General features: G+C 45.7%; 1 protein-coding gene across 7 annotated transcripts in view; it reads right to left on the bottom strand.

The window, feature by feature from the left end:
• The window catches only part of Doa (CDC like kinase darkener of apricot), a 119,400-nt gene that overhangs the window by 99,323 nt on the left and 2,933 nt on the right, over nt 1-17,144 (bottom strand). For all 7 annotated transcript variants that reach the window (XM_075690986.1, XM_075690984.1, XM_075690991.1 and 4 more), the window contains exon 2: nt 3,078-3,178. In XM_075690986.1, coding sequence (XP_075547101.1) covers nt 3,078-3,169 — 92 coding nt within the window. In that variant the 5' untranslated portion in view covers nt 3,170-3,178. The remainder of the gene's footprint in view (nt 1-3,077; nt 3,179-17,144) is intronic.

Below are 17,144 nucleotides of genomic sequence, written 5' to 3'. Positions count from 1 at the left end.
ACTGTCGCTTGTGTCGAGTCGCCCGGCCTCCGAGTCGCCCAGCTTTCCGAGCTGCCTAAGCGAAGGTAGCGAAAAGCTTACATCCGCGCGGCGGTTTGGAGGGGAGGGGGATGTTATCGATAGTTGATGGAAGAACTATTTTTCGCTCGTTGGTGCATTTTCTTTTTCTTTTGTTTCTACGGACGTGTTAGGTCGTCGTGCTCGCTGGCTTCGCAGCGGTTCGGGGAGGGGGGTGTCGGTAGTTAATGGAAGAGTTTTCGCGATGTTGTATGCGCTGTGGGCCCTCAGTAGCTGCAACGGCAGCAACACTAATGAGACTAGTAGTCCAGCAAATGCACTGATAAGCTTGGGTTGTGGAATGTGCGTGCATTTTTTTTTTTTTTCACCCGAGATGGAGGGGCAGGAGGGCGTCGGCTTGCAATCGTGTAAATGCGGTACTGATCACAGTGCCAAGTTTGGGGTGCGCCTATTATGCGCGGAAATAAAAAAATCAGATTTTCCGCGACCAAACTGGGGGTGTGCCTATTATGTGAGTGCGCCTATTATGCGAGTAAATACGGTAATTATATTTTTGAAATTAGCATCAATAACTCTGTCTAGGTGACAATTTTTATTAGATTTAGTCAAGAAATAAAAAGTTTCAATACCCCTCTTCCCCCCTTAAACAGTACTCTCATTTTATAGTAAAGTGAAATCCCCTACTCAGCGGCCATTGAACATAATGTGTTTTGTATTCGCATAAACCGTACCAGCTTATTGCGTACTATCAGTTAACACGTAGTGTTTCCACTTTTCATTGTGCAAGCATGGCTGTGCATCATCTCCATCAGGCGGCCCGGCAGAACAAGCCTCAGAGATCATAACAACAGCGTCCTGTGCGTTTGTGCGTGAAGCCACATCAACAGCAACGTCATTTCGGCACCAAGGCAGAAAGCGTTGTGGCGTTGTGCAAACAAGGACACGCGTCATGCCAAAGCTCAGATAAAAAAGACACTGGGTGCACAGCATAAAAGAAAAATTTGACATTGTTCGTGCTATCGAACGTGACACGAAGTCGGCGCTGGCACGTGACAGGCATCTACTGTTGACAGCACTTTGAATGCGAAGAAGTTGCTCGGCAGCGCTGCTGGGACCGCGAAGAGATAACAGCTACGAGGTTCAACCTTTCGTCATCAATGCCTCTGTTGTTGCCGAAGTGTCGACTACCGACAGTGATGAGGACGACATGGAAAGCGACAGCACGGGCGATTCTGGCCCAGCAGTGGCAGAAGCTGCGCATTACATTAGCCTCATGAATGCAATCGTCGCGACGAGAACAGCACCCCACAATGAAAAAGGCGCCCCACGACTTCTACAGTGCTACCACCCACGTGCACGGAGAATATGGAATGCCAACGAGGAATCTGCCATGCAAATGTTTGCCGAGCAGAGGAGGCTGGCTGAAAAGCTGGCTCACAGCTTCAGCAAGTTTGAGGCCGCTGTCGTCGCTGTTAGGCCAGCACGGCATCAAACGAAAATAACTTCTGTAGCACGAAGTGAATAAATACATGTTTTTTCCCCTTTTCGTCGCACTCTCTCCGAGTGCCGTTTTTGACAGGTAAGTGGGCGATCTCATGCTATTTCAGTTAAGCAGTACTACTGTTTAGTACGCACTTTTTCCGAGCTTCGGCCAACTATGGTTTAACGAGGTTTCACTGTAGTTGGCTTGTGTTTTTTTTTAGCATCTTGTTCAATAAACTGCAGTTGTTAGCCAGTGCTCGTCCTATATTCTTCCAACTCTGTCTTCTGTTGTTTTCGCGCTGATTAATAAGTATGTAAAAAGGTTTACACAAGGTGCACTCGGTAGGTTATAGGTTTTCACTGGCTTACTCCTCACATTACATCGCGCTGGGTCCGGTGGCACATTAGGTTCTTCCAAATGTGCTTCGCCGTATGGATGGTGCATAGCCTATTATTTGCAGGATAATGCATTCCAATTCCATTATATCAGAGTTTTCACTTGCCCATAAATGTATTGAATATTACAGCAGAGAAATGCTTACACAACAGCACTGGTGACACAATCTTGCAACTTTGACTAAAGCACACAGAAATAACAGTCGAACCTCATTATAACAAACTTTCATCACACACGACAATATCTACATTATAAGCATTATGTTAGACTATGGTCATAACTGGCTTACAATATATTCGTTACATGATGATATTGCGCAAGACACATTTTAGATTTAGACACGAAGACCATGCAGTATTAAGTTGAGTTGAATGTCTTCTGAAACTTGTCACTGTGTGCTGTACCTTTATTTACACAAACCTAACGAAGGTGCATTAGACCCTATCAAATTTTTGAAAGTGCACTTTTAACAGTGAAACCACAGCTGTAATAGGTCTCGTTTTTGTGCATCCATAAAAGCAAGCTCCCATTTCTTTTGCCAATACTTTTCAGTGACAGCTACCCCATAACAAACAGGAGCAAGTTGTGATTCAAATTTCGAAGAAAATATAATTTTTAAGGACAATTATACCATTTCTGTAATGTTAGATTGGATTATTGTTCTATAGACATATATAACTTGCAAGTAATGAGTTAATCTCTTTTTTAATAAGTATTCTATCCAAGTAATTTTTAAAACAAAATTTGTACTCTACTCACTTTAAGGCCTCCCCCCTCCCCCAGTTACTCAGTAACTTGTTACTTTTTTTTTTAGTAACTTGTACATGTATGCAAGAGATTTGGACACTAGTAATCGCAGTTTTGCTTTCACAGTCAATTCTAATATGCAGGTCATATTTTAGTGAACTTTCCCAAAATAAAAGCGAACATTAAAGCATCACAATAGATGTGCCAACTCTGCACCCTAGCACAAGTACTTTATTAATTAAAAATGTTCTTGCGCAACAAAAAAGGAAAAATAGCATTTGATACTACAGACTAGATGACAGATGAAACACCCATTGCCAGATACATGCTTCAAGGATCTTGAGAATGATGTCAATCCAGAGCCACGCTAGCACAAGTACGCGGCCATCCAAGTAGCCAGGCTTCCAAAACAGAAAGGGAGGGGGCAACTCACGTCTTTGCAAGCCGCTTGCGCTTGTGCTGGTAGCTGCTGTCTGATGAGCTGTGCGAGTCGCAGCTTTCGGAACGGTGGCGTCTTCGAGGCATGGCTGCTGCCTGCAGACAGGCACAAGACTCGATAAGCTGCGGTACTGATTTCAGCAATCAGGACAAAGTATGTGCTTAACTAATATTGTAAATTCAGCCCTTATATATTGCCACAAGTCTGCTCTTCACATTTGCTCATTGGCTAAAAGCAATGATCGGAAGGAACAGTAAGCAGGACGATCTTTTAATAACACAGGCTAGAAACTTCCTTCTACTTTGTTATGTTTTCTTTAAATGTCAGACATTTCATACATACTGTTAGCCTCCATGTTGCAGGACATGGGAAAATATGTTGCTTCAAGACATGAATGACTAACCATTAAACTTGTTCATACTGCAGCTGACAAGATGTGGTGAACAGTATCGTAAGAGGGTATGGCCTTATCATCCTTACTGCACTGCACGCGCCGCGGCAAGATCTGAAATTTTAAATTGAACGCTGTTTTTCCTTCTCGTCGTGGCCGCCGTGCTTCAAGCCGGACGGGGATGTAGTCGCACCCCTGCGCCTACGCAGTCGTGTCCGCATGTGACGTGCGTGGTGACACGACTTCGAGAATTATTCAAGACACCTGTTATCTGTGCGATCTGTTGCTTGAATTGACGAATTGAAGTTAAGAGAAATAATAGAACACAAGAATGCAATGTCTGCATGCTTTTTTGCTTTACTTCGCACTGAAGCGAGAGAGATGTACTTCCGCTTCGTCTTGCTTGTTCAGACGGTCGTGTGGTCACGTGCGTAGGTACCTAAGCTATGCCATTTTCTACCATGTTCCAGCGCGTGATCATGCTCTGTGATCGCTTGTTCTGCTTCAGTATTCGTGTACCCTTGAATTATATCGCTAGTCATGTTTCCTTGTGCACAGTACGCAAAAGCGTGTGCCAAGTGAAATGATAACAGTTCACGTACAACGCCACCAGCGGAAACGCGCACCACTGAAAAAAAACGAGAAAACAAGTGAAGGCGGGGCCCGTGACATCTGTGTCAGGCGATCCTCAAGGTCCGATATGGGAGAACGCAAGGAAGGAATTTCACTTGCGAACGCTAGACAGGGCGGGTGGAGAGGGAGTGTCGCTATGCAGTGGAGCCTGCCTGCTGAAATCATGGGTTCGCGGTACTGAAATATTTCTATCTCTGCTATTAAAGAGCCGATTTGAAAAACTTTTGTGGCAGAACGCTCCCTAGAGGACACGTAATGACTTCCAGCATATAACCAAAATTTGCTACGGGGCCAGGTGAGGGGCCCCTAAAGAGGAAGCTTTAGCTCGAGACTTCCGATATAAATGTATGGGAAAGGAAAAATTGTTTTTCTCTGCAACCATTGCACTGAATTTGATGAAGTTTGTTGCATTTAAAACAAAACGTTAAAATCTAAGACTGTCAGTTGCAAATTTTTTATTTAGGTTGTCCAATTTTTATTAAAAATTGACAAAAATCACAAATATTTTGAAATGGAACTTAAGTTGACAACTCTAACTCAGCAATGAAGAGGGATATTGCAATTCTGTAAATTGAACCTAATTACATCCAAAGCAGATAAAATGGATATAAGGCTTTCAAGTAGACCACTAGTAGACCAAGTAGGAAACAAGTAAACCGTGGTTCTCAACTAGACCACTAATTTGCAAGTAGAACTTTTGCAAAGCCCTGCGAGTTCAGTGGGCATGGCAGACCGAGTTTCGGCATGATGTCTAAGCTTTTCTTCTGTATCGCGCAGGCTTTTCTGCTGAGTGTCTGGCCATTTCAAGATACCGCCGGATGAATCTTGCTCGTAGACAGTGGGACCAGCGACGCAGTGCCTCGTTTTCGAGGACATCATCTGCGACGCACCCCCAGCGCCACCTCGTCCACCAAGTGACGTCATTATGCCCGACTATAAAAAAAACAGCCGCAGCTCTTCGAGTTCAGTGGGCATGGCAGACTGAGCTTCGGCATGACGTCTAAGCCTTTGTTCTGTATCACGCAAGTTAGTTCATACTTTACTACGCTTACAAGTGATTGCCACAGTATATTGGTCATGCCATACCCACAACAGTGCATTATCATAGCGTACAATGTATATTGTGCGTGCCAGCTTCTTTGCAGGGATGTAGAATTGAACACTGGCCCACAGACAGCAGAAGTTCTGAAAGAACTGTTGGAAGGGCAACACAAACTTACCGCTGAAGTGGCGGCACTTAGGACTAAGCAAAGCACGATGGAAAAGTTAATGTCAGATATGGCGTTACGTTTCGACGAAATCAATAAACAAGGTGCTAGCGTTGCATCCCTTGAACAATCGGTGAATTTTCTGCATAAAAAAATCATTGACCTAGAGGACCGGACCAGGCAGTCAAATATGATTGTTTTCGGGGTACAAGAAGGCAGTGCCGAAACTGTTAATGATCTGAAGCAAAATGTCTTGAGGGCCATCTTTTCAGAGAAACTTAATGTTACCTGCAAATCGGTAGGGAGAATTCATCGGTTGGGCAAACCTGGCAAAAATAGGCCAGTTATAATATACTTTCAAGATTATAACGAGAAACAGCAAGTATTGAAAAATGCATACAAGCTTAAAGGATCAAAAACATCAGTTCAAAGCGATTTTTCTCTGGACACGCGCAGAAAGCGGAAACTTTTGTGGGAGAGTGCGAAAAGCGAAAAAGAACTGGGCAAGAAGCTAAACTTTATCAATGATAAGCTACGAGTGGACGGACAATTGTTTATGTGGGACGAAAACACTAACTCCAGAATAGAATGAAATACTCAAAGGTCATCCACCCCTCAATGAATTAGTTTGACTACTAAGAACCTACGGATTTTAAACATAAACGCACGCAGCGTAGTGAACAAAAGTGCCCAGCTTGAGGCTACCCTTTTATGTTACGATCCACATGTTGCGCTTACTGAAACTTGGCTGCGCGATGACATAGATAGCACAAGTGTTTTTCCACCTTCTTATCAAGTATTTCGACGTCACAGGCCTTCCAGAGGAGGCGGTGTAGCTGTATTAGTCAGACATAGCATACCTGCTTTTCTACTTCGGCAGATTGAAAAATCGCGAAAGTATCAGCCTAAACCCTCGCTGTTGGGGGCAATCCTTATTATACGCTGTTTACCACATACCTGAGCCACCTACCCAGTTCCTAAATGACCTTTATGAGCATATGTCGACTTTTTCTTTTTTCAGGATAAAATACTTCTCGTTGGTGACTTCAATCTGCCTGGTGTTAACTGGGATTATGCTGCTTACAGTTACGATCAGAATGTCGATTACTGTTGATATTATGCTAACTAATAACTTGCAACAAATTGTGACACAGCCGACACGCTTACAAGGAGATAGTGAAACTATGCTTGATCTTATTTTTATTAGTCGCTCTATTGAAAATTTTGTCACCTCTGTAGAAAAAGGTATTTCATATCACCAACTTGTCTACTTTTCATGTCCCATGGAACATTGCGACACTGCCCTTGAGAAAAGAGTGATTGTGAAGGACTTTTCCCATGCCAGAGATGAAAGTGTTTTGGACTACTTAGATCACAAGTTGAGCGAATTTGATGGGAATGACGTCATGGTGCTGTGGAATAAGTTCAAAGAAATGTGTTAAAAAGAAGTCCAAACGTAATCTATAGATTACACGAAACATACTGCAACTTAAACAAAAACTAACAAGGCTAAATAAAGCAACGGCATGCCCTCTGCACTGAAATCCAAAACATTCAAGAGGCCTTGAATCAGGCTGTATTCAAGGCTAAGCAACATTATTTTCAACATACCCTGCCTAGCTTTATGTGCAGTGCACCAGACAAATTCTGGAACCATTTAGCTAGCACGAAGAGACCCATTGATTGCACTGTGCACAACGGTGCAACTATTACTGAGAAGCGATGTATAGTGGAACATGTTAATCAATTTTTTCACAGCGTATTTTCAAGTGTCTCGAACCATGTACCCTTCAGCCCCATGTTGACCCTGCTGTTATATCGACGACTGGTGTGGTTTCTATGCAGCTAAATTTAAAAACGAAATCACCACCAGGACCGGATAACATCCCAAATGCCTTCTTACACTGCTATGCAGAGATGATTGCACGTTTTCTAGTGCGCATTTTTAGTGTATCTTCCTCCACCCTTCCCAATGATTGGCGATCGACTCGGGTTGTGGCGGTGCTTAAGAAAGGCGAAGCGACATTAATAATGAACTATCGATCGATTTCCCTTACTTCATCTTGCCAAACATAGCTAACCAGATAAAAGAATTCTTAAGCGACAACAGCATCCTCACACCGGTACAGCATGGTTTAGGAATTTTAGGTTTTAAGTTTCTGAGATTATTTTTTTTTCCTGCTATCATTCCAATGTAAGTAATTCTTGTTATTTCTGTTTTGCTACTCACGTACCCTTGCATTTCCTTGTTTTTTCCTGTACTTCTGCCCCTCCTGCAAGGGCCACTACAAGGCCTACAGTATTATCTAAATAAATAAAAAATAAACAATGCAACAAATTCACGGAAGACTTAAATCAACATAGCAAATTTCTCTGCTTACAATGCTCTAATGGATGTAGGTTACAGAACTGCGATACCTGTTCTAGGTGCCGAGCTACGAATGTGTACGTTTTGTGCTTCTTTTTCGAACTTCCCAATTTTCGAATATTCCATTAAAAAAATTCAGGCCCTAAATTGAAATTCCGCTTCGAACAGTCACTAGAATTTAACTCTCAATCAAATGGAACAAATTTCATGAAAATCAGCCCAGTGACTCAGAAAAGCGTTTCTGCATTTTACGTGTGTATGAATAGGCCGCATCAGAGTTGGGCCCGAGCTAAAGCTTCCTCTTAACGAACCCTGTAACATTCGCGGTGCTGGTCGCATTCTCCGTTGTAATCTAGATAAGATTGCCCCACTTGCCACGATATCTTCCTTTCTTTTGCCACTCCGATTGGCTGCTTAGCGCTCAAAAAGCGCGTCACCAAACAAATAAACATCATTATCTTCCTGGCGCTGCGTGGGTCGTCTGTTCCTTGGGCCGGTCGTCCTGCCGCCCTCGGCGTCTAGCCGTCGAATACGTAACAGCTGGTGGCAGCGGACTGCGGACAGCGGATGGAGCGCACGTCGGCGGTGGCCTTGGCGTCCGGTTTGGTGGGAGCACGGCTTACTTGACTTCATCAGGAGCATCAGCGGCACTTACTTGGTAGTCGAGGCTTTTGACTTTGCTAAATATTAGTACGTGTAAGAGTAGCACTTGTTCCCAGCAGTCATGAACCTCGCATTGTTAACGAAACCCAACCTAGTGTTGCTAGCAGAAGAGTTAGGTATCCCTGTACAGAAGTCTATGCGTAAACCTGCAATTATTGAAGCAATATCCAAATGCGGAGCGAAAGACGACGAAGTCGAGGAATGTTGGAAGACAATTTCCCAACAGCTAAAAGAAAGGGAGATAGAACTGAAGTTAAAAGAGATGCAGCTGCATAGCCTTGAACGAACTGACAGTTTCGACATGCGCGGATGCATGCAACCTTTCAGGGCTGGTAGCGACATCACTTTGTACCTCGTCAACTTTGAGAGGACGTGTACTAGAGCAGTACTTTCGTAAGAGACCTGGTCGCAACGCCTCTTGACATTGCTTCCAAATGAAGCAGCGGACGTAATCACAATAATGCCAGATTAAGTTGCGCATGACTACAATAAAGTAAAGCTTCAGCTGAGGCGAAGGTACAGCTTGTCTACAGAAGCCTTAAGAATTAAGTTTCGTAACACGAGGCGTAGTCAAGGGGAGTCACTCTCGGAATTCGCCTATAAATCCATGAGCTTGTTGGAAGAATGGCTTAAAAGTGCCAATGCACGCGAGAACAAGCAACGTCTGATTGAAGTGTTCGCGCTAGAGCAATTCTATGCGTCTATTCCGGAGCGAATGCGCCTGTGGATTCAGGACAAGCCAAACGTAGATACGTTGCAAACAGCAGCCACTTTGGCGGACGAATACTGTTCCTGCAGAATGCAAACTTCAGAAGTGCAAAAGAAACCGTCGGGAGCATTCAAAAAGTTTCAGAAAGGAGAGAGAGAAAGCAACCAAGGGAAATCCGAGAACGCTCCCGCCCAAGTGCATGTGGTCAACTCGATTGAACTAAAAAGTTCCAAGTTCGAAGAAAAACGACTGTCAGTCTGTCACAGATGCCAACAACCAGGCCATATCGCAGTCGGGTGCTGACTAGCAACTGTGTTCGTAAACTTGCTAACTGAAGAGAGCGATTTACTCTTGCCTTACACCTATGACATGATGGTGAATGGCGTCAGTCCCAAGGTTCTACGTGACACAGGAGCTACATTTGATATCGTGCACCCGTCGTTTGTTAAGCCCGAAGACTTTACCGGATTGTGTGTATGGGTGCGTCAGGCACTAGAGCCCGACACGAAGTGCTTGCCGGTAGCCAAAGTTGAAATGACAGGCAATTTCGTCAAATTTCAAACTGAAGCTGCTGTTTCAGACAAGCTGCCGCATAGAATCCCTTATATTTTTTTCTAACAGACCAATGAGGGACTTGCAAAACGCTGGAATGGACCTACATGCGAACCCTGTAATGGTCGTCACAAGGTCCCACACAAGAGCGCAAGCTACTAACGCTACTCGTGCCGCCGGCATTCCAGAGCAAAGTGATTCGTCACAAGCTGCCGCAACGAGCGAAGCCGTTCCAGCCACACCATCCGTTGATAACTTCCCGGTCGCTTCCGCGCACGGAGACGAAACGATAAGCCCAGTCAGTGATAGCTTTCAACTTCTTGCAAACGTAGACAAAAGCGTTCTCAAAACGGATCAAGCGAACGATGAGTCACTGCAAACGTGCTGGGAAAGGTCAAGACAGAACCATAAGGGACCACTATCGTTCACTGTAAAAGACGGCCTCTTGTACCGAACATTCAAAAACAAGACAGGCCGCTCTTTCGAACAGCTGATAGTTCCCCAGAAGTATCGTGCTGCACTTCTCGATCTGGTTCATACCAATAGCTGGGCCGGCCATTTAGGAATAAGTAAAACTAAGAGCAGACTATTGAACGACTACTACTGGCCGATGTGCTTCAAGGAATCTGAGCATTGGGTACGTTCTTGCAACGTTTGCCAAAGGACCAGACGGCCCAATGAAAAATTTAAGGCTCCTTTGGTCCGAGTGCCTTTGATTGGCGAACCTTTTCACAGATTGGTAGTCGACATCGTTGGTCCATAACCAGTAACATCGGCGGGCAACAAATACTTGCTAACACTCATTTGCCCTGCCACGAAGTTCCCGGTAGCAGTGGTGTTACCGGAATTAAGCTCCGCAACTGTAGTCAACGTGCTACTCAGTGTCTTTGCCAGAATCGGATTTCCCAGTGAAATCCAATGCGACCAAGGTTCTGTGTTTACAAGCGCGCTTACCGCGACATTCTTGCAGAAATGTGGCATATCCATTCACCACAGCTGTCTACCACCCGCAAAGCAATTCAGTTGAAAAACTTCACTCGGTAATGAAGCGCATTCTGCGTGCGCTCTGCTTCGAGAAAGGCACCGACTGGGACGCAGCTGTTCCCGCAATGCTCTTTGCTCTGCGCTCAGTCATTCACGAAGCAACTGGATTCACCCCGGCGGAACGTGTTTACGGTCGAGCGCTTCGCTCCCCGCTCACCTTGCTAAAGGAAAAGTGGGAAGACAAGTTCGTAGACAAATCCGTTGTCGAGTACGTGCTAACCTTGTTGAAACACCTTCGTGAATCGCAAGAATTAGCACAGATAACCATGGCAGAAGCGCAGCAACGTGCGAAGGTGTATTACGACAGATCTGCACGCACTCGAACCTTCAAGGAAGGCAACAAAGTGCTAATTTTGAAGTCGTCGAAGGCAAACAAACTGGAAGTAGCATGGGATGGCCCGGTCACAGTTAAAGGGCCCCTGAAACGGTTCGGACAAATTTTGTAGACGCGTAGGATACAGCTTAAGTGGAACATTCGCACCACAATTTAAGTGAAGCGTTACGTATTAATGGAGCTACAAGCGATTAGAAGCTACCCTCCTCCCTAGCCATGCTTTTCCTCCTCAACTCGCTCGCCGAGCGAGTGGGGCTAAGCTCCGCCTTCACTGGTTCAGCGTCACGATGCGACGTCACATCGTCCACTTCCGGTTGTTTTGGAGCCCGCCCCCGCCCGCGCGAGACCGCTCCGCTAGCCGCTTGGCCGTCGACCCCAAGCGAGAGCTATCGAAGCAGCGTGCGTTGCGAGCATTCTGTCGTAGCGCCGAACGTGTTTTGTATTCCGGTAACCACAGGCAAGCTGGTCATTTCGGCAAATGACTGCAGGCATAAACTCAAGCTGATGAAGGAAGTTTAGCGTAGACGTACGTGAGCGGCCTGATCGGTCTGCGCGGTCGATACACTTGTTGGTGCAGCGCTTAACCAGCCAAACAAAGCGCTAATATTGCTCTAACCAAGTGTAAAACATTTTAAACATTTATAAAAACAACGTGTTACACTCCTGCGAAAAATACACACCAGCAGCAAAGAAGAATACACTTCGTTGCTGCTACTGTGTATGGTTGAGCTCTGTGCCACCAGGTGGCTGCACCGTGCAGACCATTCGCATTTGCCCTTCCGCTCATCTCATGGCTCATCCCGTTACGGCAAAGTCAAGCGGCCAGACTCTGTCCCCTTGCGCTTGCGTTTTCCCTAATACCGGACTCGGGAAACGCCATTGCGTTAGTAATCTTCCGGTGTAAAGTGACGGCCACAAACGCGCAAATCCTGGCGCCGATCGGATAGCGGCAGTCCGATGCGCAGCAGCCAGTTCGCTCGTACGCTGCCTTGCAGAGGGACACGATGTCGCAGCTTGACATATTGCCAGTCGCTACGTTTGCAGTCCACAAGGCAACAAAGTCGAATCATAGTGCTCGCGAAAAGACTGAGACCGACTCTGACCGCGGCGCTCTCTTTAAAATGGAGTACGTTGTAACACAAGCAGACGACACATGCTGTGTGCCGGAAGTGCTTAAGTGTACTGAAAAATTATTCTTGTGCATTCTCTTTATGTTACTTTCTTTTGATAAAAACAAATTAACTAACATTCAAACTATTACGAAGATCATTTGTTTACCATAAAGTTGGAAAAATTATCGATCACGCGCCCTTGTCAGCCAATCGGATAGCTCGCCCCATTGACGTCGTGTGGGTGATTTCGGTCATATGGGTAGGGGCGGCTTAAAATTCCGCCGAGCAGTGCGCTGCGATCGGCAGCGATGTGCATATTTAAAACCTTATAATAAATTACACGCTTTACGCGGAGCACTTATATGTGTCAATTAATGATCAGAAGGACCTACTCTAACGACTCAATACGTTTGTAGAAAATCGTCAAAAGCGTTTCAGGGTCCCTTTAAGCAAAAGCTTTCAGACACCAATTACCTGGTAACGACGCCCGGTAAACGCAACGACGTGACAATCTACCACTGCAATCTAATGAAGACATTTATCGAACGTATGGAGACGCTGAGCATCGCCCTAAACAAACAGGAGGAAATAAATGTTCCAGTCCCTCAAGTACGTACCCCTTGCTCTTCCCCGTCAACAGAAGAAATACTCGAATCTGTCGCTAAACAAGCTTCTTTAACAAACGAGCAAAGAAAGGAGTTAAAAGAGCTTGTACACAACTTCAGCGATTTGTTCAGTCCCTATCCCAGTAGGACAAACCTTGTGGAACACGACATTGAGTTGACATCTGACCAACCCTTCCGTACAAGGATGCACAGGTTTTCGCCCCGTCATGAGAAGCTGTTGAACGATTCCGTTCAGAATATGCTGACACTGGGTCTAATTGTTCCAGGGGAAAGCGAATACGTGTCACCGATGTTTATCGTAGAAAGTCCTGGCGAAAAACCCAGACCCTGTATTGACTATCGTAAGCTGAATGCGATAACAAAAACGAAGACGTTTCCCATTCCTAATGTTGAAGCCTTGATCGAGAAAGTTTCCGCTGCACAGTACATTTCAACGTTAGATATGGTACGCGGCTTCTGGCAAGTGCCACTGACGGAGAACGCCAGTAAGCTCGCCACTTTCATGACTCCGACAGGCATATATCGCCCTCTGGTGCTCACTTTTGGCCTCAAGAATGCACCGTTCGTATTTTCAAAACTAATGAATCAAGTGCTCACAGGCACCGAGTCTTTCGCTGCGCCCTACCTCGATGACATCGCTGTTTTCCAGAGTACTTGGAAACAGCATTTGGACCATCTGCAGCAGGTATTCCTTCGAATCTGCGAAGCAGGCTTGACTCTCAAACTGAGCAAATGCTGTCTTGCAAACAGTGAAGTCCACTACTTGGGGCACATTGTTGGCCAAGGGAAGCGACGCCCTTCCGAATTAAAAGTTCAAGCCATCACTAGCTTTCCTTTGCCAAAATCAAAGACTAACTTGCGCGCCTTTTTGGGTTTAGTTGACTATTACAGAAGCTACATTCCAAACTTCGCACATATCGCTAGTCCTCTTACAGACACTCTGCGCAAGACCGAGCCTACTATTGTGCGTTGGAATACGGTGCGTAAGGACGCATTTGCTGCAATTAAAAAGATTCTTGTCAGTGCACCGGTTCTCGCGGCACAAGATTACTCTCTCCCTTTCTTAGTTCAGTGTGACGCCAGTGACCATGGAATGGGCGTTGTTTTAAGTCAGGTGAACGAAAAAGGTGAGGAGCACCCTGTTGTCTACGCAAGTCGAAAGCTAACGTCACGCGAGCAAGCCTACAGCACAACAGAAAAAGAATGCGCTTGCTTAGTGTGGGCTCTCGAAAAGCTCTCATGTTACTTGAAAGGTTCTTCCTTTATTTTTGAAACCGATCATTCCCCCTTAGTGTGGTTAAACCAAATGTCAAACAAAAATGATCGCTTGATGAGGTGGAGTCTAACGCTTCAACAGTTCGATTTTCTAGTGCGGCACAAGAAAGGCAAACGCCATGCCAATGCTGACTGCCTTAGCCGCATTCCCTAGTTTCCTTTTTCTTTTTTTTCTCGTGTGCATGCTAGTTAATGCAAGTCTTTTCATTCTCGTATTCAGTTTTCGTGTGTTCTGCTCCCAGTGAATTCAACTGCCGGGCTTTCCTAAACTAGGGCGCAAGGTTACTTCTGACGTCATTACTGCGTTTCTTCCGCTCTTCCAAATGCCCCTTCAGATCACATCGTGCCGGCTGACGGATGAACCCTACGCCAGAGGTCTGCGGCCCGCTCCCTATCGCTACGTGCTCGGCAGCCTTCCGGCACTCGGCGAGCAGTGCTAAATATAAGCGTCACCTCCTCCTGACCATGTCAACCCCTCTCCACGGGCTTGTTGTTCGAGCCTGAAGACGCTTGGTGCCTTCTCCACCATTACTGCGGCGTCCAGCTCAACTTGCCCGCCTGTGCCACTGAGCATCTCAACGTCTTTTCCAAGCGCAAGGACAATATGATCTTGCAAACGCTTCAGTGCTGTGCTTGGACAATCTAGTTGCTCTCCTGTACCCGCCTTCAGTTGTTCAAGAAGCGTCATCCTCTTGAACGCCTTCCGAAAAGGGTAGCTTTGGCCGAGCTGTAACATTCGCGGTGCTGGTCGCATTCTCCGTTGTAATCTACAGATAAGATTGCCCCGCTTGCCACGATATCTTCCTTTCCTTTGCCACTCCCTGATTGGCTGCTTAGCGCTCAAAAAGCGCGTCGCCGAACGAATAAACGTCATTGTCTTCCTGGCGCTGCGTGGGTCGCCTGTTCCTTGGGCCGGTCATCCTGCCGCCCTCGGCGTCTAGCCGTCGAATCCGTAACAACCGCAGGTGGTCCAAATAGGGAGCCCCCTCTATAATCAGATTGTAATTTGGCATGTCAAACACCAGAATCAAATTTTTTTTCCTGAAAATGTCTCCGATAAACATTTGTGCATGAAAATTTCTGCAGAACGTGCACAACTGACAATTTGCGAACATGTGAGCACTCCCTGCCGTAGGCCTGAGAAAGTATTTGGGCCACTGGGAGTGAGAGTTGTGTGAAAAGCGTTCCCTGTCATTGCATCAATAAATTTGTGAGCTGGCGAGTTTGAGCATATGCAATCTGTATTTTGTTTCACAGTTGCATAGCAGTTTTACATATGTTAAAATGATGAGAAAGACCTCCATTTCATTTTTTTGATGTGGCACGGACTGCACTGTTTGCGATGCTCTATAACCAACGCCCATGTGGCCTTTCCAACACCGACTGTGGATCTGGCACATCCTGGCGGAACATAAAAAAAAAGAAGGATTTGTGAAGATCATGCTCAATCTTAGCGTGCCATCTATGAAGACAGGCACTTACATAGGGGTGGCGTGGAATGCCAAAGCCACTGGTGACACCGTTGGAGCTCATTGCATGTGTTGCCATGGGAGAAATTCACTATTTCTTCCTGGCCAACAAAAATGCAGTTGTCAGAGAGAAGTGCTGCATTTTGTGGCGAGTCGGGTCATTCAAACTGTATATTCTAATGGTTTCTGCCACGCTCCAACTTGGATTGCAATGCTCTCTATCGGAGCCAGAGAAAACATGACCAAGCCAAACAGTAGTTGTTTGCCAGAGCCTTCACAGGAAACAAGTCTGCACTTGTGTTGCAAACAACCAAGTTGTGCATGCATCGAGGAATGCAGCAGATACCCCACCAACAATGGGCAGAAACCATGAAACCGGAAATCCACCGGATCTCTCTTGCGGTCTGTGCTGGAACACAGTGCTCTAAAAGCCGAATGTGTTCAAAGTGCTCAATTTTGAACTGAATGTACCATAAAACATGCATACATTCACTTTTTAACCAGTAGCAGGAGTGGTCTGCACAGGTGAAACCACTGCAATACATTATTTAATCGATTAATTGGCACTTCCTTTGTATTAACATAGGAAAGATTACGCTTTGGCCGTGCAAACAATTAAAAAATAGAATGCGGCACATACACTGCATCATAACAGGTCTTGAGCCATGCTTGCGCAAATGAAGGGCATTGATATAAGGTGTCACTTTGGTGCTTGCTCAACTCTAAACCGCTATAATAGCACTGTACTCACAAGCAAAAAATTGAATGCAAATCTTCAATGGTTCATGTTGAACAGATCTTGAAGCACACTGACGAAGTTCTTGCAGAAAAGCAGATGGGCAAGTTGCTATGAATGACCAACTATATAGCTGGATATTGTCTGCAGTGAAGCCTTCTTGCTCATGCCCTCATAACCACCTGCCAGTCTGCGAGGCTGCAAATAGTTTGTGCTCCAAACTTTCCCTGTTACCTAATAAGGCTGTAACCACAAAAATAAAATCACAAGAGGGTAGTCTTCTTTATTGAACTGAAATAAAACGCTCGCTTCGCTGCAACTATCTATTGTCAAGTTTTACTTCAGCTGACAGTGAAATTCCACGAGTAAAACAGGCTCAGCAGTGAAATGAACTGTACCGCGGACTTTTGAAGAGTAAAATGCTCAGACTCCACACACTTTGTCCACGTCTGTTGCACCCCTCATCGCTTCCGCCAACGAAAAGACCAGAGAACAGCAGACACTCCAGAGGCATAAAGTACGACGCCATTTTGAAAGGGTCGCACGACGACGATTTTGCTTTGTCCGGTAATTGGCTGGCAGAGTAACACAACCCCAGGCAGTGTGTGTGCCTCGGTTGCCATAAGTTGTATCCTACTATAGCCCAACTCGTGCCTTCCAGGGCCACGGAAGCTGACAGCGCAGTGCTCTTTTGGCTTCCATTTGAGTACACTTGTATCAGGTTTGTGGGCAGTGGATCAGTGAGACTCAATGTTACTGCTGTGACTGGGCTTCAAGAATTTTTTAAAGCACAGAGTCAGCCTCAGGCATCACACGAGCAACATACTTTGTTGCACCAGTCACTGCATTAGTACTGCACCCTCCCCACAGGAACGCACTTGGTTGCCACACTGAGCCATCTGGATTCAGCCACTTTATGGCACCCGTTAGCCAGCTGCCAC

Source organism: Dermacentor variabilis, chromosome 4 (assembly GCF_050947875.1).
Source record: "Dermacentor variabilis isolate Ectoservices chromosome 4, ASM5094787v1, whole genome shotgun sequence".
Lineage (NCBI taxonomy): Eukaryota > Metazoa > Arthropoda > Arachnida > Ixodida > Ixodidae > Dermacentor > Dermacentor variabilis.
This window is presented reverse-complemented; position numbering and strand designations above follow the sequence as displayed.